Here is a 26,965-nt window from a genome sequence, read left to right on the forward strand (position 1 = left end):
GAAGTAAAAGTTTTACAAGGACCATCCTCATCAAAGTTACCAGGCCTCTTTGCTATAGTGGGCATAGTGTGTGGATGGAGAGAGAAAACATTTTCAAAACGAAAGGCAGAGAGAATTTCTCTGAGATCCCACGGAGGTGTAGAAAAGGCCTGGAGGGAATGGAAAGAGAGATGGGAAACAAAGCCAGTGGGAGGAAGCCATGAAAAAAGGGCAGTTTCTGAGAGAAGGCCATGGAGAGACGAAAAAGCAAGCACTCGGCGACAAGTGAAAAGAGGAAGGAAATGGCAAGATGTCTCTGGGCTGGGGCTGGGGCTGGGGGCTTTGCTCTGCCTAAAGGCCTTGGGCAGAACACAGATGCAGAGGTACAGACGAGGGACCTGTGGATGCTGTGACATAGCTCTCTCATTTGAGAAATAGACCAAACAAGAATCCAGGCAACTTGATGGGCTAAACTGGCCATCACACAGTCGAGGGGAAAAGGGAAGTTGAAATGAAGTACTCCTGATTCCAAGACTTGAGAAGTTATACAAGTCTCTCTCTCTTTCTAATCATTCAGTAAAATTATTAGTGGTGTAGAGAATTCTGCACAAAGCCCTGTGTGTATTTAACTAGGCAAACATTCTCGTGCAGCAAGGGTGGTGAGTTTGTACCACGGCTGAAGGACAGGTGCCAAGGAATCATGAGCAGGTGACTGCAGTGTATAGTGAGACAATGGATCCATGACAGGTCAAGGCAAGAAATCCAAAGAGAGCTCTTGATGGCTCACCATGATGTTTGTTCAGAGCTGGAGAAGAGACCCTTCCGTATTCGGAAAGGCCGGGAGAGCTGGTGGCTTTCCAGACAGGGGAGCAAGGCAGCCCTTGGCTTCTCCCTAGCCCCATCACCGCCATTACCACCTTGACTTTGAGAGGACAGGGAACCAATGGCAAACATTCTGAGGTCTCTACTAAAGATAAGACCTGAGCAAAGTTACCTGATGGAGGAAGGTCATTGGCTAATAAAGAAACTGCCTTGGCCCATTTTATAGGTTAGAATACAGGTGGGTGGAGTAAACAGAACAGAATGCTGGGAGGAAGAGGAAGTGAGCTCAGACTCAGTAGCTCTGCTCTCTGGAGCAGATGCGATGAACCTCTGACCCAGGATGGACGTAGGCTAGAATCTTCCCGGTAAGCGCACCTTGGGGTGCTACACACATTATTAAAATGGGCTAGTCCAGGTGCGAGAGTTAGCTGAGAAGAGGCTAGATATAATGGGCCAAGCAGTGTTTAAATGAAAAACAAGTGTTGTTATTTTGGGGCATAAGCTAGCCAGGCGACCAGGAGCTGGGGCAGCAGGAATGCAACCAGCAGCTCCCTCAACAGTCACCTCCTTCACAGGTGGAAAGAACATGGAGCTGGTGACTCAGCAAGCTGGGTTTGACCATCTAGATTCTGCTTCTCAGTCTGAGTTCAAAGTAGCCACAGTCTCCAAGGTGTGAGCATTCTGACACCTTGCTTTTCATGGCAATGGCTGAAAATGCATGCACACAGATGCTTGGTTGCAAGGCAACCATTTCAACGGAGAACACTATCACCGTAAGGGAATCCAGAGGAAGCAAACCAACTAGCCAAACTGGTCAGGAGGAAGCAGTTTGCCTGTTGAGCATCTCCAGCTACTTAAACCACAAAACCTCGGGGTAAAAACAAGGAAAACCTCCCCTCACACTCACTCGACTTCCAAATTAAAACCATTTTACAGGTTAGCCAGTCTCCAGCTGAGGTGATGTAGCAATGAACAGCTGTGAAGTCATTTTGGTAATGACGAGAATAATAAGCGCATGGCAAGGTTGAGGGCTTTGCCGTTGCAGCTTCAGTGCTCCTGAATAGATAAAAGTGATTAAATACTCCTGATTATCCCTGACCAATATGTAATGGATTTACAGCCCTTTCAATTAGTCAGTATTTGCTTAGGACTCATTATTTTGTCTTTGGTTAAGTAATCAGCCCAGAGACGCATGTTCCGTCTAATTCCTCTGAGCCAAGTCAGTGTAGGGCCCTGACCTTTGAAATGGCCATAGCTGCAAGGCAAGAATAAGCACTACCAAGGCAGCCTCGTTGGTACCTCCAGCTGATCCGGACACCGCAGGCCAGGTCGATTCACCTCAGCTTGGCCCTCATGTCCTTACATCCCAATGTCCGATTTAGACACTGCCATATCCCACCCCTTGCCCTCCGTCCCTCTGTGAGAAGGGCAGACCAACAGCCAGCATCATAAATAAGAGTGGAAACTTGTCCTGGACTCACAGCACTGTAGCTAATTCCTTCAGCATGACGACACACAAGCTGGGTCCGCTCAGAAGACCTTCAGCTTTCAATGAGCTGCTTAACTCTGTTCTTAAGCTACGGGGTACATAGAATGGCCTGGAAAACAATGTAGGACAAAACGCATCCTCGGAAAGTTTCCAAGGTTTCCAAACAGATAGTAAAATATAAGCATGCATGGTTCCTCTATAAAAAAAAAAATCTTGTCACTTTTCGTCATGAGAGCCTTTGAGTCAACAGTATATACTGACACATAAAACTGGCTGCAAACACGGAGATATACATTGTCGCTTTAAGGCCATTGCCCATATTAATCTTTCCCACAAGTGAAAAGGGTTAGCTTTTAAGATAATGGACTTGAACCGCTAAAACAGAATCTTTCATTTCAACCTTACAAACAAAGGCACTAGAGTACCTATAACCCTTTGCTGTATTGGTCACACACATGCACACACACACATGCATGCACATACACACGCCATACTATCAGACCACCTCCATGAGATGAGCCTGGACATGCATGTGGCAAGATACTGGCTTTGCTCATGGAGGAGACAGCGTTGGTTAGCAGGAGAATCAGCAATGCTAACAGATTCATGAGCTCCTTACAGCTCTCTCCTTTGGTTGAGCTGCATCGTCTGAAGTTGCTCATATCTTGTCGTACAGTAAACATTGACATATGTTATTGAAAGTCTCAGGCCATTTTGAACAAGGTCCATTGGTGACCTCTTAAGACAAATCACTGTTCCTTTCTAGAGGAGGCTGTTTGGATGGTGATGGTTGACAAAATCGTGACGGCTACGAGTCACCAGAGTCCAAGGAACAGAAAGCAGGGAACCTTGTTTTAAAAAATGAAACGGAAGGACAGAACTCAAACTGAAACCAAAACCAATCGTGTGTGAGAGACCGTGACGTGCAAAAAGTCCACAAAATGACAAATAAAGTTTTCGTTATTTTAAATATCTTGTGTCTTAACTTACTGTGAGATGCTGGAACAGCCACGCTCTCATGATATTTGTCGCGACTTTGGGGAAGATGCCTCTTTTCTTCTGGCGTTTTTTGTCCTTGTCTGGATCGTCATCATCACCTGTGCCAGGTGAAGCTACACTGTTGTCTAAGCCATCACCTAACAGGAAGAAATGAAGATCCATTAGAGCAAGCAGAGCGAGGGTGCCAACAACAATGCCAGGCTAATGACGAGCTCAGCTAAGCTCGCTGAAAGAAATCCATTAAGGGGGTATATTCCCTTTCATTAAAGTATAATTGGAGACACAAATATGTAAAAGACAAAATTAAGCCAGGCCTCTTCAAATGTTAATTTTGTGTGTCTCCCTCTCGCCCATATCATTAATTCAATTATAATTGTGTACTTGACACAGCGCAGTAGCTCTTTGTCAATTATGGAACCCAGTGTGGGCAAACCGCTACGAGAAAGCCCATTTGGTAGAAATACATCGCCGTGCCCATAGTGAGCACAGACTGCCGGGTAATCAAGTTAAATGTTCTGTAGTCTATATATCCTGGGCTGCCCGCATAGGTGACAGCAGCGGTGTCACTGTTGATCGCACAGAACGCACTGCCTGTTCGGCCCCTCCCAGAACTGTCACCTTCCAAACTCGCGCACCTTGTGCACGCCTCCCGTGACCCAGAGCGCCACGTTTGCATGACATGAAAACTTTTAAGCTCTCGGCGCTGCTGATCATTATCGTGAAGGGGGCAGACAAAAAGACACACATCAAGGTAGGGTGCTCACTGACTCAGAACTTCCTAAGCCACATCTTTCTCTTCTGTGCTTTTCTCTGGCATTAATTGTGCATTAGCAAAAATCATTTACTTTTAACAGTCAGAGTTATTTTTTCTTGCCCTCCGGCAAAAATGCCTTGAAAGCCTGCCTGGAGGGCATCTAAATTATGTATCTGAAAAACTCTTCTGGCAAGGCATTGCAGGACCCCTACTTTCTTAAAATTCATACGAGCACGTCTTCCTGTTTTTGGGAAGGCATCAATCAAGGGTAGCAATATATGCCATATCCCTACATTAATATTTGAACTAATAACTTTAAAAAAAAGGAAAGAAACAAGATCCGACTTGTGGCATAATCAAATGCAAAATAAATGAAGAATACGGGGACAGCGGTGGGGCTTTAGAGATGGCTGTGTTTCCCTTGCACATCATTAGTCTGGAGCCACACGAAAGAGGAAAACAGAGAAGCGGAGAGTTTATGCTCCCTGCTGGTGTTTAAGAAGCTGGGGTCCTGGAAGGACATCTGGGAATTGCGCTGAGATGGGTTTTTTTGTAATTTAAGAATAGACATTCATTAGCAGTAAATGCCATAAATCCCACGCTAAGTAAAAACCTTGTCCAAGAAAGCCTAAAACAATAAACTGTGCTCAATGTAGCCTGAGCTGGGCACTCTGTAGCTGCCCAAGGAATGCAGCGGATCCACCAGCAAATCCCCAGCCCTGCTCCCTCCTCCCAAATGGTGTTTTCCCCAGACTTCCTGCCCACTGGGGCACTGGCCTTAGAACTTCAGGGTCTGCCTGTGGCCTTTCTGGTACCTGTTCCTTTAGCTCTCTCGTGGAAAAAAAAAAAAGAAATCTCAACCTTCTTTGACCAGAGAAGCAGAAAAACCACAGCAAAGAGCTGGCAGATTAATTTTATTGACATTTCCATTTTCACTGCAATGCGATCCCCTCCATCACATGGAAGGGATGACCCTCACTATTTACAGACTGACAGGCCACTTCGTTACAGCCACCCTGCCCCAAGGCAAAGCAGCTCCCTTCCATCTGCCCAAACACTAGAGCATGACCCCAAAGTTGCTGTTCTCTTTTTCTTTGCCTTCTGTTATGATAAAAGAGAGAGAGAGAGAAAGACAGACACATACACACACACACACCACACACACACATACATACACACACAGAAATAGAAACAGAGACAGAGAGATGGGGGTGGGGATACAATACACACACACACACACACACACACACACACACACACACACACACACATAGTCCAATAGTCAAAGAAAGAATTGGTGGGCAAGGAAAGAAAAATCCTTTGGTTTTTGAATACTGGACATATTGAATCTAGTCTGTATCTGTTGACCTTCCCTGCACACACATGTACATCTATCCGGGAGTTGCATATATACTCGCATGTGCTCACGCATGCGCGCACACACAAACACACATGCATGTATACACACACGCACTCACGCACATGCACGCACCTGCACATGCACACGCACACACGCACACGCCCAAGCCTGCATGGGAACGGGTGCACACAGTTTCCACCGTGCCAAGGAACTGCTGCAAGGCAAATTCTCACCCACACTAATGGCTTCTGACTGCTCCCTGGCAACCCCAGCATTTTCACCTGGGTGGAAGTGCTCTCCGAAATACAGACACTGTGGCGATGTCATCAGCTGCTCATGTGACACAGATGGAGAGTGGCTATTAGGAGGCAGGCAGTGGGCCTTGGGGATCTGAGGTGCTGTTCTGTAGCCTGAGGCAATTTTGAAAAGCAGTACCCAGAGATGAGGGGGGAAAAATTCACATTGCAAGTCCAAGTTTGAAGTCAGTCAGTCTGTCTGTCTCCACACTGTGGATAGAGATATCTTTGTCTCTTACTGTGGGATCTCTGTAGCTCTCAGAACGCACGTTTCAGATTATGTATGGAATAAGTCTTCCTTCACTGTCTTCCAAATAGAAAAACACGCTCTGTAAACAATGCCTGTGTGTATATATTTCTTCCTAAGCACATATGGTTTCTGTGTATATGTTTAAGCTAAAATTGTCAGGATTTTGTTAAAATCTCATTTAGCTTTCTTTGATAGATTTTTGAATACACTTATTGCAAGAGGTTAATGGCTTAATTGAAGGAAGTTCAACGAAAAAAGGCATTTGCCTTTTGAACCCAATCAATGACCTTAAAAAAAAAGAGAGGCAGTGACTCCATGGTGCATTTTCTCTTGTTTGAAATGAAAGGGGGCTGATAACACTCTCAGACTATATGATTCGCTATGTTTAGCTCCAGAAAAAAAAAATGTAGCTAGCATGAGCACCCTTTGATGACTGACTTAAACTGGATAAAGAGAAGCATTGCATGAATTTTAATGGAAAGCAGTCCATTTTGTAAAAATGTTATGGAATATTTGAATTTAGAATGGTATCATAAATAATTATAAACAAAAACATGTCTGACTTTATATTAATAGCTAGATACTCAATAGGATTTTTAAATTCAGTTTGACAATTTCATACATGTATATAAATAATAGACTTTTAATACTAGTGCTTATATCTCTACGAAAAGAGAGATATTTTTCTTTCCCAAATACAACAATAAATGCCATCTTTTTTTTTTTCGGTGAACTATGAACCAAGTCTAGCACCAACTTCTAACAACAACATAAAGAAAATGTCTAAAAGGCAACTGTGTTTTCTGAACGTAAACAAAACTTCCACAGGCGCTGTTGGAACTAAGCTGCTGGTGACACTGGATAGTGTTTACTGGGCTGTGTGGAACAAGGTTGTTGGTGTTCGCATGTGGAGTAATTGAGTTAACGTGCTAGAGGGGGTGCAGACACTAGCACCAAGTGTGTAGTAAAGGAGGCAGCAACACCGGTAGTACAGACATCAACCCCTGAAGTTATGACTCAGTACTGGAGAAGCCTTGAGAAAAAGAATTGTTTCTCTCTTATTTGTGCCCTACTTAGATTCATAACCTCAAAACCATGACTGTTTGTTGGAAGGGTCAATTACCGAAGGGCTGATTCAAAGGCTTTGTCCTCTTTCTGACCATGGTCACACTGGGGAGCCGCACCCACAGTGTATCTAAAGACTCTTCTTGGTAGCTGGTAGATGGCTTGCATGTAAACACTCATTTCCAACCATGCCAGCAATGGCGTTCCTCGAGAGAGAGAGACCTTAGTGCTCCCAGGGCCTACTACTACCAGATTCTTATCTCTGACAATAAAGAAATGCGGAGTTTGTTTCCTTTTGAAGATTGCTAATCCTTTGACCAAGGTAGAGATCTATGTTTTGGACAAGATATTCAAATTATGTCTATGTCAGTGAAACGTGACAGGTGTAAACATAAGAAGACGGTCTCAAGGCCAGTGAGCACAGAGACAGTAGGTATGCTAAAGCATGGGGGAGACTCAGTACACCAAAATATCCAGGGCCCAGGACTATGCATTTTAAACGAGTTTTGGGGATTTGCTTATGCACAAAGATTGGCATTGGTGCTTTATGCACGTGTGTGTGTGTGTGTGTGTGTGTGTGTGTGTGTGTAGAAGTCGGAGGACTACTTGTGGGAGTCAGAGCTCTCCTTCTACCCACATGGTCTCTAGGTATCAAACTCAGGTTGTTGGCCTAGCTGGTAACTTCCTTTACCGACTGAGCCATCTCAAAGGCCCAATGCGTTCTTTCTTAAAATCAATCCAATCATTTCACTGTGTGTGTGTGTGTGTGTGTATGTGTGTATGCGTGTGTGTATGTGTGTGTATGTGTGTGTGTATGTGTGTGTGTGTATGTGTATGTGTGTATGTGTATGTGTGTGTATGTGTGTATGTGTGTATGTGTGTGTGTACAAGGGTATGCATACACGAGGGTACACACGGAGCAGAGGAGGACTTTATATGTCCTCTTCTATTACTCACTGCCTTATTCTGTTAAGACGAGGTGTCCCACGGAACCTGAAGCTAGTCCGATGGCTAACAAGTCCCACTAACCCTCCTGCTTCTGCCCTCCACAGTGCAGCAGCCCAGGCACTCACGGCCACGCCCAGCTTTTCTGTGGCTGCTCCAAATCCTCACTGAGGTTCACACGCATGCCCAGCAGGCCTTCCTGCTCACTGAGCCATCTTACCAGCCTTCCGCCCGCATTTCTAAGACAGGGCCATTCATGGCATCTGGAGCTCACCAAATTGGTGACTGGCTGGCCAACACGCCCCGGGGACATAGTGTCTCTGCTTTCTACTTCCCCAGCAGTGAGATGCAGGTATGTGCTCATCTTTTTTTATGTGTGCACTAGGAATGCAAACTCAAGTCTTCATATTTGTCCAGCAGGCACTTGACTGAGAGAAATCTCCTCCCCTCAGTGACACCAGTCCTTTACTTCAATAACCTGACTTGAAATTAAATGTATCCTAGGAAGAGTACTCTACTATCCCATGATTAGGGAAGCAGCCTGATGAGTGACTTCTGGAGAGATTAGAGCAGATCCCTAGACTGCTCCGGGGTCCTGGCCATTCCCATGATTGTCTCATGTTCACGTTAAATAGGACTGGAATATTGGCTCCTGAAATAAAGTTCAGCAGCTTCAGACTCAGCTAAGCAACAGGCAGAATCTCAGATCCACCGAAGACCTAGTGACTAGACCAGGCTAAGTGTGGGGCCCATCAGTCTCAGCACTAATAAGCCATGCAGGTGGTTCTGATGCCCACTTCAGCAGCAGGGCTCTGAGAATATCCCCTTAGGCTGCTATCCTTGTTGTTGTCTGGAGGCCTGCTCTAATCTCTGCATCCTTCTGCTGTTTTAAGACTCTGAAGTGTTGTGAGAACTCTCTGGCTGGATTTACATTCACGCTCTAAAGGAAATCCCGCATTCTTTCCTGGGCTGAGCCGAGCAGTCTCAGGGCACAGGCATTGCTCTGACGGGTAGCTACAAAGGCACCTGTCTCGGCAAGTGATGCTGGCCGCTGAGTGGCAGGATGTGGAACCCCAAGGCACCCGGAATATTCTGGAAAAGCAAAAGTCCCTATCCATAGATATGTATTCAACAAATCAAGCCAGAGACGAGCACATTATGAGAGGACCCTCAGATGACCCTACATACGAAAATGCCATCCCTAAAACCCTTGGCCATAAAAACCACTCAAGCAAAGGACACACTTCCCTCATTTGCATATTGTGCGGTCCCTTTTAGCTCAGAGTCAGTACCTACTTAGACATCCGTTGAAAAATTTGGAGTAAAGATATAATAAAAATGGCGATGATGTGTTAGAATGTCTCTAACAGCACAGGGATGGAGAATTCTTGCCTCCTTTCCCTGTGCCTTAAGAAACAAACTTATTTTCAGAGGACACTGAAAACATGAGGCTGTCTCATTGCCCAAGCTCTCTGCCTTCAAGGATGAACCAGAACCCAGGCATAGCTTCTCCAAGTCCACTCAGCTACCACAGGCTCCTTCAGAAGCCCATGAACTAACCTTTACTTTCTTAAACATTATTTTGTGTGAACCCTCTTATCAATCCACATGGAAGAAGGCCCAAGGCTACAAGAAAAGGCCTAAATCCTGGAAAAGTGTTAATTTTAGGGTGCAACATCTGGAACTTTGTGAGCGCTGGTCCGGGTGGGCCCCAAATAGAAATGGGCACACTTTTCTTCACAAGTCTGCCAGGGCATGAGATGGCTTCACATAAATCAGTGTAGAACTGGAATTTTTGTGATTAAAGCTTCCAGAGCCAAGTGGAGACCATGGCAATGATCTGGTAGCCAGAGACACTACCCACTGATAAGTGGTTGATGGATAATATAGATAGAAAGACAGATAAATAGAAAACAATACCTTCCAACCATCTCACTTCTAGCACTTAGATGTGTTCATGAACATGCAGGTGCTGGTGTATGAATCTATGATTATAAACAAGTATATAGGCGTGTGTGTGTGTGTGTGTGTGTGTGTGTGTGTGTGGCTTTATAACATACTTATAAAGCAATGCAATTTGTAGAAAAGATGAACTGTTTTGGGGGTAAGCACAGACCCTTGTAGGGGTGCACGCACACGTTTACCCAGTCCTTAAACATTTCTATTCAACATGCATTTTTTTGTGTGTGTTGGTACTCCTGTGACACGCAGTGCCCCACCCTCTCTTCAACACTTCTCACTTTCATTATCTTCATCGCCCCCAAATTTATCTTTATTTGTACTTGCAATGTTGTAATCATAGTCGGTCTTCACCAAAAAGAAGAAGAAGAGAAATAAGAAAAAAAAGAAAGAAAGAAAGAAGGAAGGAAGGGAGGAAGAAAGAAAGAGATTAAAACATTATTATTATTTATTCCATTTTACAGTGAGGAAAACTGAGGTACAAAGTCATTTGTCACAATCACAAGTGACTGAGACAGGCACTTGGCCTTCAAAACCCATGCTCCATCCTCCATCTTCTCCCTTGTGCTAGGCTGGACTGGCATGATCCTGAATTACCCCTCAACCCTGAAGAATTAAATCCCAGGAGACAGGCCCGGGACACTCATTTATCTTTATGCCACCAGGAGAGATTGTGTGACAATGCATTTAGACATAAACACAAGAGCTGGCAAGGTAGCTCATTAGCAAAAGACACCTGGCACTAAGCCTGACGACCAATGTTTGATCCATGAAACTCACATGATGAGGAGAAAAGTGACTCCTACAAGCCTGGCCTCTACAAGAACACTATGGCTTGGCCATGCGCCTCTCTCAACAGAGGAAATACAAGTAACTCTTTAATACAAACACAAAAAGAAATATGTGCCAAAAAACTCACTAGGAGCATTTTTACAAAACCAAGAGTATCTAGGAGGCTAGAGAGATGGCTGAGCAGTTGAGAGCACTAGCTGCTCTTCCACAGAACCCGGGTTCAAGTCTCAGCACCCACTCGGCAGTTCACAACTGTCTGTGACTCCAGTTTCAGAGGACTGGACACCCTTATACAGACATACAAGCAGGCAAAACACCAATACACATAAAATAGGAATACATTTTTAAAAAGAGTACCTATTATCTATATAAGGTCATCTCTTCCTTAAAGATCTAAGATTTGCATTAAATGAGTTTGAAACAGAAAAAATTTCAAAGACTGAGTCAAGGAGCCTTTGAAGAGTCCAAACCTTTACTCCATCCTGTTGGTCTGCTGTACCCGGTCTCTCCATTTCCTTCCCACTCTCTAATACTCTTTGCTAGCAAGCTCCGATTCAGCCCTCAGGTCCTAGTGAAAATGTCGGTTTTGTGGTTTGTTCCTAGGTCCTGTCTGAGAGTTGGGGTGCTGTGTTCTTGGCTTCCTCAGTGGCTTATTCTTTTGTTTTTAATTTTTTTGTCCTTATGAAGGTGCGGGTCTCAGAGGTTACCCACCCGTGAGCATAAGGCCAACAGTCAAACGTTAATAAAATGAGTGTACTGGTAGGAAAAGCCACTAGACAGAGTTTAGATTGGAGAAGAGTGTGCCCTGTTTTGAAGAAAAATACCCAATGTGGGGGGGGTGATTCAGTGTTGCCTAGGGCTCCTCCTCCTTCCACTCTCCCTTCCCTGAGGGGTACTGGGCCTAGCTAGGCTCTGCACTGCATGGTGTGGGAATATGGTTTGGTTGTCCCCAGATAGCATGCACCAGGACATGGATCATGGATTGTCTGTGGAGAAGATGGTACCCCCATCTTCCCTTTTCTCTTAGAAGGAGAGGTCCTGGCAGAGAGGGAGGCACACACTGCTCACACACCCTGAGACAGTAGAAGCATTACAGTTAAAAAGAAAGTGTACCCTCCTGAAGCCATCTGAAGGCCACACAGGATTTTGGGAACTAACGTTCTTTCCTTTTTTGCTTCCTTTTCCCTTTTAAAACAGTACTTAGAAAACAGGGTTAAAATACACCAACAGTCAAAAGATATTTTCTTGCTGGTTGTCAGGGGGTCCTTCCAGGAGTTTAATTTAGGGCCTCCCACTGAGAAAACTGTACCAAGATTGCAAGTAAGAAAGGGAGAGGAAGGGAAGCTTCGGTCTGGCTCTGTTTCAGAATATAGCCTTGCAAAAGCTACTTTCCAAGAACCATCAGGAAAGTCAATGCTTTTCCACAAGAAATTATTATTATTATTTTATTAATTTGTTTATTTTCACATCAGGATAGTTGGGAGGTGGTGAGTACACCAAGAAATTCAGGGGAAGGCAGGGCAGCAATGAGTTGTGCTAATCACTGGTCTCTCTTACTCTCCTGCTGGGCTTAACCGTCCGGACACGTTCAAGCAAAATTTGTCTGTGATTTTTTTTTTCTAAGAGACGGGTTCACAGCCCAAAAGCAAGGAAGGAAACAGAAGGGATGAACGCTTTCGTTTACATGCAACATTTACTAGCTGTGTGGGTCTTCCGACATTAAAGAGGGGACAGTGACCCAGGCCACCTTTTTCACACTTAAAAGAGCACTGGCAAACAAGTCTTCATAGGCTTTACCTCGGCTTCCCTGGTCCTGAACACCCCCCCAAGGGGGGGGGCAAACAGAAAGGGAAAGAAAGAGAGGGGATTTTATGGTCCTTTCTCTTCAACTTTTCAGGCGGTATAAGCAGCATTTAGCAAATTCAGTCCCAAATGGCTCCAGAAGCTCAGAGCTGCAGGGGCTCATTCTTTGTTGTCCTCTTTCTATTTACACGGGATTTACGAAGGCTCTCCACTGAAGAGAGCCAAAGCACTTCCATTCTTCCCGCTGGCTCGCCCTGGATTGTGACTGTGGCAGCATGGCCCAGGCCAGACATGGGGGCACAGGATGAGACCCCTGGGACTCCCGACTGCTCAGGAGACATCCGAGATACTCTAGCTGGTATGGGCAGCTTGGAATGGGAGGATCTCCAGAGATGGCTCCACTTTCCAGGGAAGGGGCAGGTCCCTGCACAGGCTATGCTAATGCTTGTCCGGGGATGAATAGCACACCCTTTAAAATATGCATCTATAGGATAGAATGGGAAATGGTGGGTGAGGGAAAAAAAAATCAGACTGCAGCTTGGATGAAAACCACTTCACCCACTGGTTGGAAAAATAAAGTGTAAAAACAGACAGATGGACACATATGTAAATGTGGCTGTGTTTTAGGCTTTAGCTGGCAACGTGAGTGTCGGAGTATAGTTTTGCATGCCTGTATTTTCCATAGCATGTTGAATCCTGTTAGCTGTTGAACAGAAACATCCTCATACTGGTCCTTGACCAAATCAGTCCCCTCAATTTACCCGCTAGGAGCCGTAAAAGGGCTTTGTTTATTGACTGGAACTTGCTAATCCTTTATAGCAGAAGTGAAGGGGGGCTGGCAAGATGTTAGGTCTATTCTCCACTTCATTTGGTTATTCTCCTTTGAAGTATATGGATTTCATTCATTCTCCTCTGAAAAATATAGATGTAGTGTGTGTGTGTGTGTGTGTGTGTGTGTGTGTGTGTATACATATAGAGTTCAGTTAGGAATTTTAGAATATTTTAAGAAAGGATATCTATGCTCCTAAGTCTCCCACAGAATGCTCTAGAGAGTACTGCCTTAATCCAGTGGGATGCATACCCCTCTGCCATTATAACTCAGCACATTGCTGGCTCTCTGTGGTACAGGATAAAAGCCTGTACGTGGTCCTCTGTTACCTGATAAGCACATAGGCATGCACAAGGTACCTTCTGGAGTTATTCACGGTCCATCATAATAAAGCCCTTCTGGGCTCTCTAATGATTCATTTTACTGACCTCTCAAATGCCCTTTTCCACAGTTAACACTCCACTTTTATTAAGGTAGAAAGCAGGGACAAATGTCCACTCGGGTCCCAGCTCTCAAATTCCAACTGTACTTGCACGGCACTCCCTCCAGCTGAAGCTGGTTTAATGTCGACCCAGCTTCCCCTAGCGTGGCATTTCAGCTAACAGAGTTCACAATCTTTGGGCCCTGCAATGCAGAGGCTGCTATCTTCCAGTCATCCTAGGAATGTGCCAGATACCATCTCCCTCCTGGGATACAAAGAACCAGAGCAAGGGACCCACAGAAGACCAAGCTGATCAGGTTACCAATAGCCCAGAATGCCCCTCTCCAAGGTTAGTCTTTGAACTGGTAAATGTTATAATTAGGAGCCTTGAAGTTGGGCTGGGCTGACCATTAAAATAAAGACCCCAAAAGAGAAAGTATGAATAAGTTTTGTCTCCTTCACCTGATGGCTTTGACATGAGGGCTTTTGCATTTATGGAAAATTATACAAAAATGAAGTGTTATGATCTATGAGTCTCTCTTCCCTTTATTTCCCAAAGAAGAAAAAAAGGTGTTTGGGGAGGCATGGCTTCCCAATTTCCCTTAGCTGTTTCAGTACAAATTGTGAAAATTATGCAAATAACCATTTTGGCACCTTTGCTAAAGGAAAACATTATTAAATGATGCTCTAAGTATTTTGTCTGCTTTAGTAATTACTCTCATGTAACTGTAAATATAAATAGCTGTTATTCTGTTTAAATTTTTAATCATGCAAAATATTGTCACACAAAATGTCCTTCTGTTGCAGACTAGCTGGGATTTTCTTTTTTAAAACATCCATATTTAACTGAAGTGGACTATATTTAGCATCCTGAAGTGTTTTAGTAAAGATAGCTGGCTAACATCGTGGAATCAACAGGTCTTTCATGAGAAGATACAGCCTTTATATTTACAAAAAGCATTTCCTACCTAAGAAAATCCACCGAGACAGTTTAAGCATCTTCTTCCTGGCACTAGGCTACCATCACTCTGGTCCCAGAACGTATTAACTATACCAAAAGAACACGTTACAGTACAACTACAGAATTTTGACCCTTATTGCCATTTTTGGCACATTATGATACTTAATTACACATTAATTATCAATCCATAATGAAATTTGTTAAAATAACTTAAAAGCAAAGTTTAATCATAACAGGAGTTATTACCTTTCCCTTTTAGAGTCTGCACTTTAGTGTTGTATTTGTTACAGAAGAAAAATAATAAGTGGGACAGTATTTTATAATATAATATAAGATAGTTGATGAGTTTGAATCCTTAAGTTTCTATTTTCTATGAGAATATAACAGCAGATATCAGTTCAGGGAGACCTATAAAAGACTTTGATAAATATTGCACCTACCTCACCAGTTAGTTACTGCAAAATGCAAATAATAGACTATTTTCTTAAAAACATAGCCTTGAAATTAAAGGACATGGTCAACAAAACAAAATGGCACCCTACAGAATGAGAAAAGATCTTCACCAACCCCACATCAGAGAGAGGCCTGATCTCCAAAATATACAAAGAACTCAAGAAATTGATCATCAAAAAAACAAATAATCCAATAAGAAAAAATGGAGTACAGACCTAAACAGAGAACTCTCAACAGAGGAACCTAAAATGCCAGAAAGACACATAAGGAAATGCTCAACATCCTTAGTCATCAGAGAAATGTAAACCAAAACTAAAATGAGATTCCATCTTGCACCTGTAAGAATAGCCAAGACCTTGAAATCAATATAGTTAAGTCATACCCCTAAATTTCCACAACAGATCTTTGTGTCAAGAGCAAAGCCTAAGACAGTTACACTGAGATACCTGTCAGCAGCTCCATCATGACTGCACATAGGAGAAAAATGGCATTATAAAAATACAACTAGTTTGGGTGAATACTGTTACTTATTTGTTTGGTTTTCATTCTGTGTGTGTGTGTGTGTGTGTGTGTGTGTGTGTGTGTGTGTGTGTGTGTGTTTGGGGGTTCAGAGAGGCCAGAATAAGGTGTTAAATCCTTGAAAGCTGGAGTTACAGGTAGCAGTGAGCTGCCGAACGTAGGTGCTGGGAACCAAACATGGGTCCAGAGGAACAACAACAAATCCTTTTACCCACTGACACATCTCCCCTTAACTTAGTTATATTTATGACGGCGTCTCCCAGTGTATCCTAGGACAGCCTCAAGCTTGTGATCTGCCTCAGTTGGCTAAGTGCTGAAAGCACAGGCCTGATACACAACCCTTGATAACTGATAAGGTTTTTTTTAATATAATGCCAGACCTAAAGCCTATTCATTAATTATTAGAAAATTATAGCCTGCATCTTTTTTTTTCCAAGAACATTTTCACACCGGAGTTTCCCAGTAGAACTCTTGACTCTTTGTTTAAGAAATGTCTAAGTTAAATCATTAACATTTTAAAAGAAGTAATAATGCATTTAGACATCCCAGTTAGGCGTGGTGTGTTAAAGAGTCCAGGGCTATGATTTGGGAACAAGCAGATATGTCTTTATAATGTAATGCAAGCAGATATATATGGTATATATGTAATAACTCTGGGGAAATAAATAATGTATCTTCTTTATAGGAATAGGATGTCACAACTTGGTTAATCTGCACGGAGCCTGTGTACTAAAGAACCTCAGACACAAGACCTCCTGAAAGTACTTTAAGAGAGAAACTGCTTCTTATTGGGGTGGAATTCATGCTGGAGTGGTAAAATATCCTAAAATTAATCATGTTGATGGCTGCGTATATCCTAGGAATACACTAAGTAATAACAGATTGTATTCCTATCATGGGTGATTCGTTACTACGAGAAGTACATCTCAAAAAAGTTAACAGATGATAAAAATGAGTGACTAATCCCTCCCAATGTCATGAAACATGCTGAAAGGCATAGACAAGCCGAATTATGACATATCCATCTTATTGCCCCAAACTGGTTCACAAAAATGTGATTTTAATGTCCCTTACAAACGACATCATAGCATCTTACATATGGACAAGCATAAGTACTTGAAGCACTTGGGATGGGGTATACTGTTGCCACTAAAGATATGCTTTACTAAAAATAGATGGAGTTTATTGCTAAAATTAATCTTTCTTATGCTCAATTGTATCACATCCTAGCAGAATTCTAGAGTAAGTTATTTCCTTTTCCATTCCTTTTCCAAAACTTAGACTAAAAATAATCCCAGAAGAGTCTCTCTCTCTCTCTCTCTCTCTCTCTCTCTCTCTCTCTCTCTCTCTCTCTCACACACACACACACACACACACACACACACACACACACACACACCCCACTCCTATATTTCAAACCTTATTGCTGAATTTGCAATAAGGGCCTTCAAGTCATGGACCATATCTTTCCTTTTCCCTCTATACTTATTAGAACTTTGCGTAATGGTTTCAGCATAGCTTTTGCCTAAGCTTTTAATGACCAATCAGATGACTGTCTCATTGGAATATGGCTGTGAACCTTTTAGGCTAATATTTAAGCTTTGGTAACAGAAACTCTCTAGACTATGGGCCTCTAAAACTTCAAATTGTCCATGGTGTTGGTATGTCATAAATTCAAAGGCATTATTTGATAGAATACTTTCCATAGGAAAAGTGACTTTCTGGAAATAAACTGTAAAGAATAAGGGGAAGCTGGGAATATGGCTCACCAGTTGAAAACAGATTCTGCTCTTACAAAGGATCCAAGTTCAGTTCCCAGCACCCTGGTCAGGCAGCTCACAACAGCCTGTAACTACAGCTCCAGGGCACCTGACTTCCTCTTCAGGGCTCCATGGACACCTTCACTCACCTGCATATATACCCTCTACACATAGGCACACTCACATAATTTAAAAATAATAGGGTAGGTGAGTCCAGCATTTGGAACAAGGGCCTGTTTATCTGATTATCTCCTTAACATGAAATAATATAAGTAAATAAAATGTGCCATATCCATATGCTGAAATACTATTTAGCAGCACACAGGAAAAAACCACTGAAGCATGCTGGTTATTGCATCTCAGGGTCATTCTGCTAGGTGGAAGACACCAAACACAAAGGAGCTTAAGACCCCTGTATAATATCAAATATATTAAATTATAGAAAATATGAACAAATACTTAAGACCAAAAGCATGTCAGTAGTGGCCCTAGGACACATACAAAGGAAAGACAGACTATGAAGGGGCACAAGAAAACTTTTTGGGACATGATGGAACTGGTCCATCAAGTATACACAGAGGCTTAAATTCACTGTTGAGGAAATTTCGGTATGGGAATTTTACCCCCATGTAACGTTGACAAAAAAAATAATGTTAAGCAAATTATAGTCAAAAACATGTTGTTTGGGACAATATAGACTTCAGTGGGGTGTGTGGGAGTGGGACTGGGGATAGTTGCAGTTATTGAAGCAATGTTCAGAAAGTTTGAAAGATGCTTCAGAGGGCCCCAGCATGACGCCCACAAACCTACTGGTGTATTTACAAGCTGATTTAATTCATAAAGATTTAAATCTGGTAATCAGAAAATACTTTGCAGATTTTGATAAAAACTACTTTTCTCTATTAGCCAAATCACATTGTGGGACACATTATCTAAAACCAACTACTCGTATTAAAACATATTAGAGATAGTTTCCAAGGTAACAAAATGATTCTTCACGGAGTGTTTTCTTTGCAATCCTTCGGGGGACTTCGATATTATCTCACTCTTCCCAAGCACACAAAGACCTACCCCATGTCTTCAGATAACTCCTGAGGGTCACAAGTTACAGATGGAAGGAGCCAGCCTAGCATGGACCTGGTATAAATTGTGCGAGTCCACCATCCTCGGGACAGTGTGATGCTGTGCTCCGTACAAGAAACCTTTATAAAGTTACATATGCTGCTCTTAGCACAGCTAGATCAAGTCTATGCTGTCATGTGCCACAAGGCCTCTACCCCCCTACAAAAATAGAATCAATAAGTTGGAAAAAGTGACCTGTGGCTTTAGCCTGGGCAGTGTAGCTGTCTACTGATGCCCAATGATGTCCAAATACCTCATCGTGCTCATCGTGGGTTTTTTTTTTTATTTTTATTTTTTTATTTTCGAGACAGGGTTTCTCTGTAGTTTTTGGTGCATGTCCTGGAACTAGCTCTTGTGGACCAGGCTGGCCTCGAACTCCCAGAGATCCGCCTGCCTCTGCCTCTAGAGTGCTGGGATTAAAGACGTGCGCCACCACTTCCCGGCCTCATCGTGGCTTTTGAGATGTGTGATGGTTACCTTGTGCCACCAAACAAAAATTAGACTCCTCTCTCTTTCCGTCCTTATGTCATTTGCTTTAAAGTCCCATTCACGTGAGGGGGGGGGGAGCCTTTACTTAAGGAAAAAGCAAACAAACAAAATCCTTGCCTCATTTGTATATTAAAAGGCACAAGGGATAGAACTGAGTTTGCTGTGTTACATGCCCATACTGTGCCACTGAGACTTAAAGAAAGAAAACGCTGGTCCCTATTAACGCCGAGAGGGAAGGCTGCTCAGCCACTGCCGAGGAAGGAAAGAAGGGCTTTGCTCTCTCGGTAGGTCCTCTCATACACCTGAGGAAACCAGCCTATGAGAGGACACACATTCCTACCGCGAGATCAGAGAGATCCAAGAGCCACCAATCAAGCGGTGGTTCCCCCCCCCCCCCCCCCCCCCCCCCCCCCCCCCCCCGCCTTCCAGCGCTGAGCCAGCACATTTCTGGGTCTTGATCACACAGGCTAGGGAGTCATTCTTTTCAGTGATAAAGTCGGTGAATGTACTCTTGAGAAGATAACAAATTTAAAACCAGCTGACTCAACATCACTTGAGTGAGGAATTCACTGCTGACCCAGTACAACACAATTCCTGCCACCAGCCAGTAACCATGGAAGAGCCGCCAGCTTCACTTCATGCAGCAGAACTCTTCATGATGGAGGGTCTTCCCTGGGCTAAATGACAACCATCCAATATACATCCCACAATTCCGCTTACACTAGTAATGACTTCCTTGATTATTTATATTCCAAGTCTTACTATGTGTGATAATTTAAAGATTTTAAAGTAAATTTAAGATCCTCAAAAGTGCTATACAATTGAAATGACCCGAAATATAAAAAGGGCTATAAAACCTAAAATATTATTTCACTTTAGAAAAATATTTTACATCTAGAAGAGTTTTACATAAAAATATTCATCTTGTGCAATAGTTTGATGTGCCACTCTGGAAGGAAGTGGAGTTGACAATTGCTGTATATCACCTATCTGATATTAGACAATAATTAGGAGATTCTCTACTGTGAGGCTCACAATGCAACTCTTGGGTAACAATTCTCTCTCTCTCTCTCTCTCTCTCTCTCTCTCTCTCTCTCTCATATATATATATATATATATATATATATATATATATATATATATATATATATATATATAAACTGATTGCCGTAACCAAGATAAGAACCACAGATCATGGCACCCATTTTGGCAGAGATGAAAACCGAGGAGAATGTTGTTTTGACATCTTGTCCTTCATGAAGCACTTTTTAAATTTATGATTTATGGTCTATGAATATTATTGGGTTAATTATCTGAAACGGGTGATTATTTGATGATTTTTGGTCTATTCAAACAGTGATTTCGCAAAGCAGTATTTTTAGCTTCACTGTCAATTACAATACGGTTCTCTACTTTTGAGACACAGTGTCTCTATGCTGCCCAGCCCAGCCTCAAACTCCTGGCAACCCTCTCACCCCAGCTTTCCAAGTACTAAGCTTATAAGCATGGGTCACCAAACCCAGCTGCTTTGTCAAATTTTCAATTTGTTCATTAGGATTACTGTGCCTACCCTCACTGAGATGACTTGAAACTATTTTCTTTTTCCATATCAAACAAATAAAGAGATCAGGTGGAACTAAATTCCAACAATGGAAGTCCTCACCTAGAAGGAAGCAATCAATGGCTGGACACAGAAGAAAGTTACCAATGAGCAGTTAGGAGGTGGGGACAGGGATGTGAAAACGAACTTGCTCATAACATTCAGTAAAAGGAAGCATCCTTGTGAATTCAAATTTCAGACATTAACAATCGTAATTAATACTGAGAAATGATAAGCATAGATTTTACCATGAGGCTCTCGAGAAATTTCTACTTAAATATTTTCTATGGTAAAAACAGTATTAACGCAAAGTGATATTATTGAACATTTACCCTTTTTCAGACACTCTGCAAGCATATCACACAAATGACCATAGTTCTTTCAACCCATTCCTGCAAGATTGGCTTTTGTTATACACAGGAAGGACGTTAGGAGGGTAAGCAAGTTGCTGGAGTAACAAGTGGCTGAGAAAGGGATCACAAAGACCTCCTTAAAAGTGTTCCAGCGGGGCTGGGAAAATGGCTCAGTCCATTAAGGGCCTACCGTGCAAATAGACCCAGACTTCAGATCCTCAGCAAGCACAGAAAGTCGCATCTGAAGACCCTAGTATTGGCAGAGAATGACAGACAGATTCCTGAAGCTTACAGGACAGCCTGTGGCTGACCAATGGAAGACAACTGGAAGTTGACACTTGACTGTGAACGCACATACACAGATATGATAAAGTCAGGCTATGGCCTTTGTATCCTTTCATATTCCTAACAGACAATGTGCTGTGCATATTGTTGACACTGAAAAAGTATGTGTTTCAAATGTGATTTTGTGTGTGTGTGTGTGTGTGTGTGTGTGTGTAAGCTACTACATGCGTGTGCACTCACTGCTGAGTATTGAATCCACGGCATGTATGCTAGGCATGCATCCTCCGAGATATACTACCGCTCTGATATAATTTTCCATTTGTGTGTGTGTGTGGAGGGGGATCCTAGGCCCTTACCCTCAACTGAGAGAAAGCAGAAAAGTTCTCACCCGCTCCCAGGTTAAACAACATCACTCAACTTTAGCAACCTTCTATCTCGGCCACGGTCACTCCCACTCCAGCCTTGTAGCCATAGAATTGATTCATCTCACTGACAAAAATGTGATAAAAGAACTGCATCCACGGGGGGGGGCACTCCTTCCCCTCCGACCAGTGCAGGCCTCGGATGTTCGATGGATGGCCTTTCTTCTCGCCAAGGTTCAGTAAGCCCTGAAAGCCTGGCCTAGTGAACATGGGTCAGGTTTGCAACACCATCGCTCCACCCCTCCCATTACCAAGGAATCACTCAACAGATCTGGCCATTCTGGCAAAAGATGAACAAACAAACAAACAAACTGGTCCTGGGGTTTCGTTCAGGTGCTGTGGAAACCTTCAAAACACTATTACCTCCTCTCGTGATTTCCTAGCTTTTCTCTATCCCAACCAGCACACTGGGACTTCCAAATCACATACCGTAATTGCCATAAAATATCTGCCCCATCAGTGAATATCTTTATTAGCATCAAAAATCACTCACAACTAGTGTTCCTCAATGTTATTAAACATAACTTGTTCTAGGTGTTGCTTTACTAATTAGTCAGGATGAGCCCGAGGAAGAAAATCTGGGTCATGTTAAATTAATTGGAATGAGCATGAAAATTAGCAGAGCAAACTGCATCAATTTTCTATAGAGAGTCTTTCTTCATGTTGAGAATAAAAATGGATATTACGAGGCATTAACCAAACTGCCTTCTGCGGCTGCCAAGAGGTGTGTTACAGTAGCCCAAAATATCACGCTCGCAGATTTTCAGAAGTTAATGAGACATTTCCAGGAATGGTAAATACATGGTGTTAAAATGGGTGTGCCTCGGATGGGAAACCGCCAAGCCATTTCATGTTTATTCAGGCATAACAAGCTCTTCAAATTGAGCATAATTTAAGAGGTGAATAGTGCAGAGAGGGCTAACAGTCAACTAATTTTCCTTCAGAAAGAAAAGATTAAATTGAACAAAAAAAAATGAATTAAGAGGTTTAGAAATCAACAAGTCAGCCACCAGGATGGCAGCCCCGGCTCAGTCAGGCTGGGCAGCCCCTGCAACGAAGTTTTTCGAAACATGTCCCCCAAGGCAGGGAACAAAGAGAGCAGAACTGATTATAGGCCCTCTCCCCGCCTTGCCGTCTCAACTCAGTTTGCCTTCCTAATGAGCTCACTAAAAACCTAATTCATCTCCCATAACCCTCCTCAGCCCTCCTTGCAATCCACCATTATGGAAATCATAGATGAAACATTTCCAGGCTGGGGTCCAGCCTGTGTGTCCCGACCCCCAGCCAGCGCACAATGGAGTTGGGGGTACAGTCCCGACCTGCTCCTGTGGCAGCTTCCAGAATAATGAGGCCCAGCTAGGTTAAGACTCTTTCTCAGGGTGACAATGATTTCCACCTTCACACTCGCCCTCCCCTGAATGTGGGAACTTCCTGGGTTCCACAGTACATAAAATACAAGCTGTGGTGCAGGACAGGAGAAATGAGTTGTACTAATGACAAATCGCTGAAACGGGATAAAGTGAATTCCCAGCCTGTTCAGGAGCAAACTCCCCGGGTTCCTCATTACATAGACTGAAATCCTCGCGGCACCTAGCCCTGTAACTGGAAGATTACTGAATTGATGGATCCTTAGTTTAAAATGCAGCTGTTTTATTCTGCTTTAGTAATTAATTCTTTTTCCAATACCCTATTGATTAAGCGTAGACCCTGATAAAGTTCAAACTGAGAAGGATCTCTCGTGGCGTCCTTAGTTGCTCAGGAGAGTCAATGAAAACTTCCTACCGTTCCACCTGCCTCCTCAGAGTGCTGATCCAATGAACAGAACAGTTTTTTTCTCATAAATTAGTCAGGCCATGTGGAGCTGTATTCGCTGATGGTTGCTTTTGTCTCTCCAGTTGCTGACTTGCTTTTCAGTTCTGCTGGCCTTTGTGCTGTCACACACAAAGTCGGAGTGCAGCTGCTATTCTGAACCCAAACCGAGGTAAAGAACCATCTCTACAAACTACACTCCCCCCCACCCCCATTTTATACAGATGCAATTCCCTGAGCTGCACAGGGCTCCATGGGGCCTCCTGGGATCCAACTAGCTGAGAAGTCTGTCCTAAAGCATGCAGACACATTGTAGAACTGGAAAAAAAAAATAATAAAGTAACCTATTTTCTTCAAGGCTTTGCCAGTCTTCTTCTTCTTCTTCTTTTTCTTCTTTTTTCCCCCCCTCTACCTCCCCCCTACCTCTCACAGAATCCAGACTGCCCTTTGTACAGCCACGATAAGCTTCCTCCTTGGTTTTCACAGGGGGTAGCAAGCATTGACAAGGGACAGGGTGAAAAGAGTGTGCTCAAGAGGCCAGGCAAGGCCTGTGTCCTGAGCTGGTCAGGTGGCATCGGAGTCTGAGGACGCCTAGTAAGCACACAGGCGTGGAGTGTAACCGTATATAAATGGCCATTCTAAACACAATGGTATTTGGTAAGAGGAGGAGTCGCCGAGGGTGCTCCCTCTCAAAGGGTCACATGTACCAGGATCAATGCTGGAGAGTAAAACAAGCAGGGAAACAGGGGGGTTCTCAGGTTTCAGCCCTGCACAATGGAGTTTTGTTTCCGCCAAGATCATCGCTACTGGGAATGCTTTTAGAGCAATGGACTCATTTTCTTGCCCTACCCCCACTTCCCCAGACCCACCTAAGGCCACCAAATCATGTGCACAGGCTTAATTCCCTGCATGAAAACAGCTCAAAGACACAGGTTCCCATCCACGAGCTAGTGGGAAGGAACAGCACGCATTTGCAAGAGAGCTCATTTGTTTCCCGTAAGTTCTGTTTCAGACAGTGGGGGTAATGGGAAAGATCTGGAATATTTTTAGGAAATTCCCTTACATTTCTAGCATCTGATTCTAAATTCAAAGCTAAAGCCAAGGTTTCTGTGAGCTCTGAGCGGCTGGGCTGTTTTCCACGTTCTCTCCTGGGCCAGGGCTGAGTGCACATTCCCATCTTCACAGCATTCCTTCCTAGGTCAAAAGGTCATCTCTCACAGCATCCCCAGCAGACAGTGGGTTGTCAAAAGGTTGCATCATGTGATCTGGGCAGCCTCTCCTAACAAAGCCCTTTAATACTGGGAAACAAACTTTTCACGTCTAAGCAATTTCGGCGTTAGAGCCCCGCTTTCCTTTCTCCATCCCCCCCACCATGGTCTCCTCAGTTTCAAAACGATAGAAGCAGCAGTAGGCTTCGAATTCAAAAGCTAAGTTTCCACAGACTGTCCAAGGCAGGCTTCCTCCACTTTTACTGGGTCGTGGGATAAAGAATGACACACCACCAGAGCTCGAGCTGGCTTCTTGAATTGCAAAACAAAAACAAGAAAAACAACTAAATGTGCCCCCCCAGGGGGATTCTTTCCAAAGCCCCCCTTTCTAAAGTAAACCTATATATTTTGGGTAAATAAGAAATCACCAGGAGAACAGTTCAAAGATATTCTGTTCGAATGGCCATAAGGTCATAGGGCTTTTTGCTTACTGTGTTAAACTACACAGAGGCGACTAGCAGAGAAAAGGGGTGTGGCTAGATAGGAAAGTGAAGGTGAGGTGCTCAGGACAGAGCTCATTGCTGGGGCCGGGTTTACAAATGAGGGAAGGATAAAGTTCACCATTGGTGATGTGTGGGATAGAAAGAGTCCCAGTTACCACAGGCATGGCTTTCCTTCCTTCCACCCACCCACCCACCCTTTCTTCCCTCCTCTCCCTCCCTGTCTGGACAGACAGTTTAATGACTTTCTCATTGTCGTGGATTTTTGCTTTGAGCAGCTTGAAGCTCTCACATACAATCCAAAATGAGTCATTTATTTCTAGAAGGGAGTCAAACAAGTCTGTCAACATTGCTTCTATTTATAAACCATATATTTAAGAGCAACGTAAAATCGTCATGGCTGACAAGTTACATACGGGATACAGAATTAGAGACACTTTCAAAAAAATTAGAGATCTTTTCAAATTATCTGGCTTAATGCAAAGTCATAGAATTGAGGACACTGGCAAGTTTGTAAGCGTGGAGCATCCTGTATGTTCATTCATTTAAAGAGGCACTCCTTTAATCCCTGCACTCAAGAGGCATAGGCAAGTGGATCTCCATGAGTTCAAGATCGACCTGGTCTACAGAGCAACTAGGGCTACATAAAGAAACCCTGTCTTGAAAATAAATAAATTAAGCAAACAGATAAATAAATAAATAAGTAGCCATGGCCAAGTAACCTTACAATGGAACCTATGCTCTCTCCATCCTTAAGACAAGGTGGTTTGCATACGCACAATATTTTTCTAAATTTATTCTTTTCAGTTACCAAAACTGACCAAAACCCATATTTTTCAAAATTCATTTTCACATGTCCTGAAGGAGTTGTGTCTTGGAATAGCAGGAACTGATGAAGATGGTTATTGTTAAGAGTGAATATCATCTCACACGGTACTATCTACAACCCTTAATGTAAGACCTAGGTGTTACAAACTTAGGATAGGTATTTCAGTGAACTCAAAACAGTGTTCTAGGCTGTTAAATCAAGCACACTTTCTACACTGCCATTATGGTTGCAGGAAGTAACTGTGTACTAAATTGACCATTTTAGTCTCTGCTACCCTAGAATATGAACTCTGTGTCTTTTTTGTGGGATATTTGCAAAGAAACTGGAGATAAGTAAAAGAAATAAAGTTTACATATAAAAGAAGACATTGATGGTTGAAAAATTTTAAAACGTATGAGTGGGATCTGAATAAACACGGTATAAAACCGATATGCCAGGGATCTTGTAGCAACGTAAAAGTATATCACCATTTCTGGTACTGTGACTCCAAGGTTTGGCATCTGGCATCAGTTACAGGGCCTGAGAATTCTACACAATCCTAAGAGTTGTAGAGAATGGTGCTAAAAATAGGAACTTGTAAGCCAGAACCATGCTTCATCTGCCAAAGGATTCGGAGAAGAAAATAGGTGCCTAATAATGAGGTTGTATGAATTTAATTATCTAGTTTTGAAGTATCACATGCTTTATAGCCCTATCCATCAAGAAAGGAGATTAACTGAGAAGTTAGGAATTCGGTACAGAAAATATATGATGTAGTCAGTAATTTTAAATAGGCAAAACTGCAGACTCCTGACTGACCTTCTGTCATTACCTCTTCTGAATACAGAACGGGCACTCTTGTCATTAAGGCCCAACTTTTCCAATGAGTGCCCAAGAATATGCGTCTAAGTCA

The 26,965-nt window shown here is 43.1% G+C and overlaps 1 protein-coding gene across 8 annotated transcripts in view; it reads right to left on the bottom strand.

Annotated features, from left to right (window-relative positions):
• The window catches only part of Meis2 (Meis homeobox 2), a 208,040-nt gene that overhangs the window by 140,633 nt on the left and 40,442 nt on the right, over window positions 1-26,965 (bottom strand). For all 8 annotated transcript variants that reach the window (XM_075961748.1, XM_075961752.1, XM_075961746.1 and 5 more), the window contains exon 8: window positions 3,281-3,426. In XM_075961748.1, the coding sequence (XP_075817863.1) occupies window positions 3,281-3,426 (146 nt within the window). The remainder of the gene's footprint in view (window positions 1-3,280; window positions 3,427-26,965) is intronic.

This window comes from Microtus pennsylvanicus, chromosome 2, assembly GCF_037038515.1.
Source record: "Microtus pennsylvanicus isolate mMicPen1 chromosome 2, mMicPen1.hap1, whole genome shotgun sequence".
Taxonomy (NCBI): domain Eukaryota; kingdom Metazoa; phylum Chordata; class Mammalia; order Rodentia; family Cricetidae; genus Microtus; species Microtus pennsylvanicus.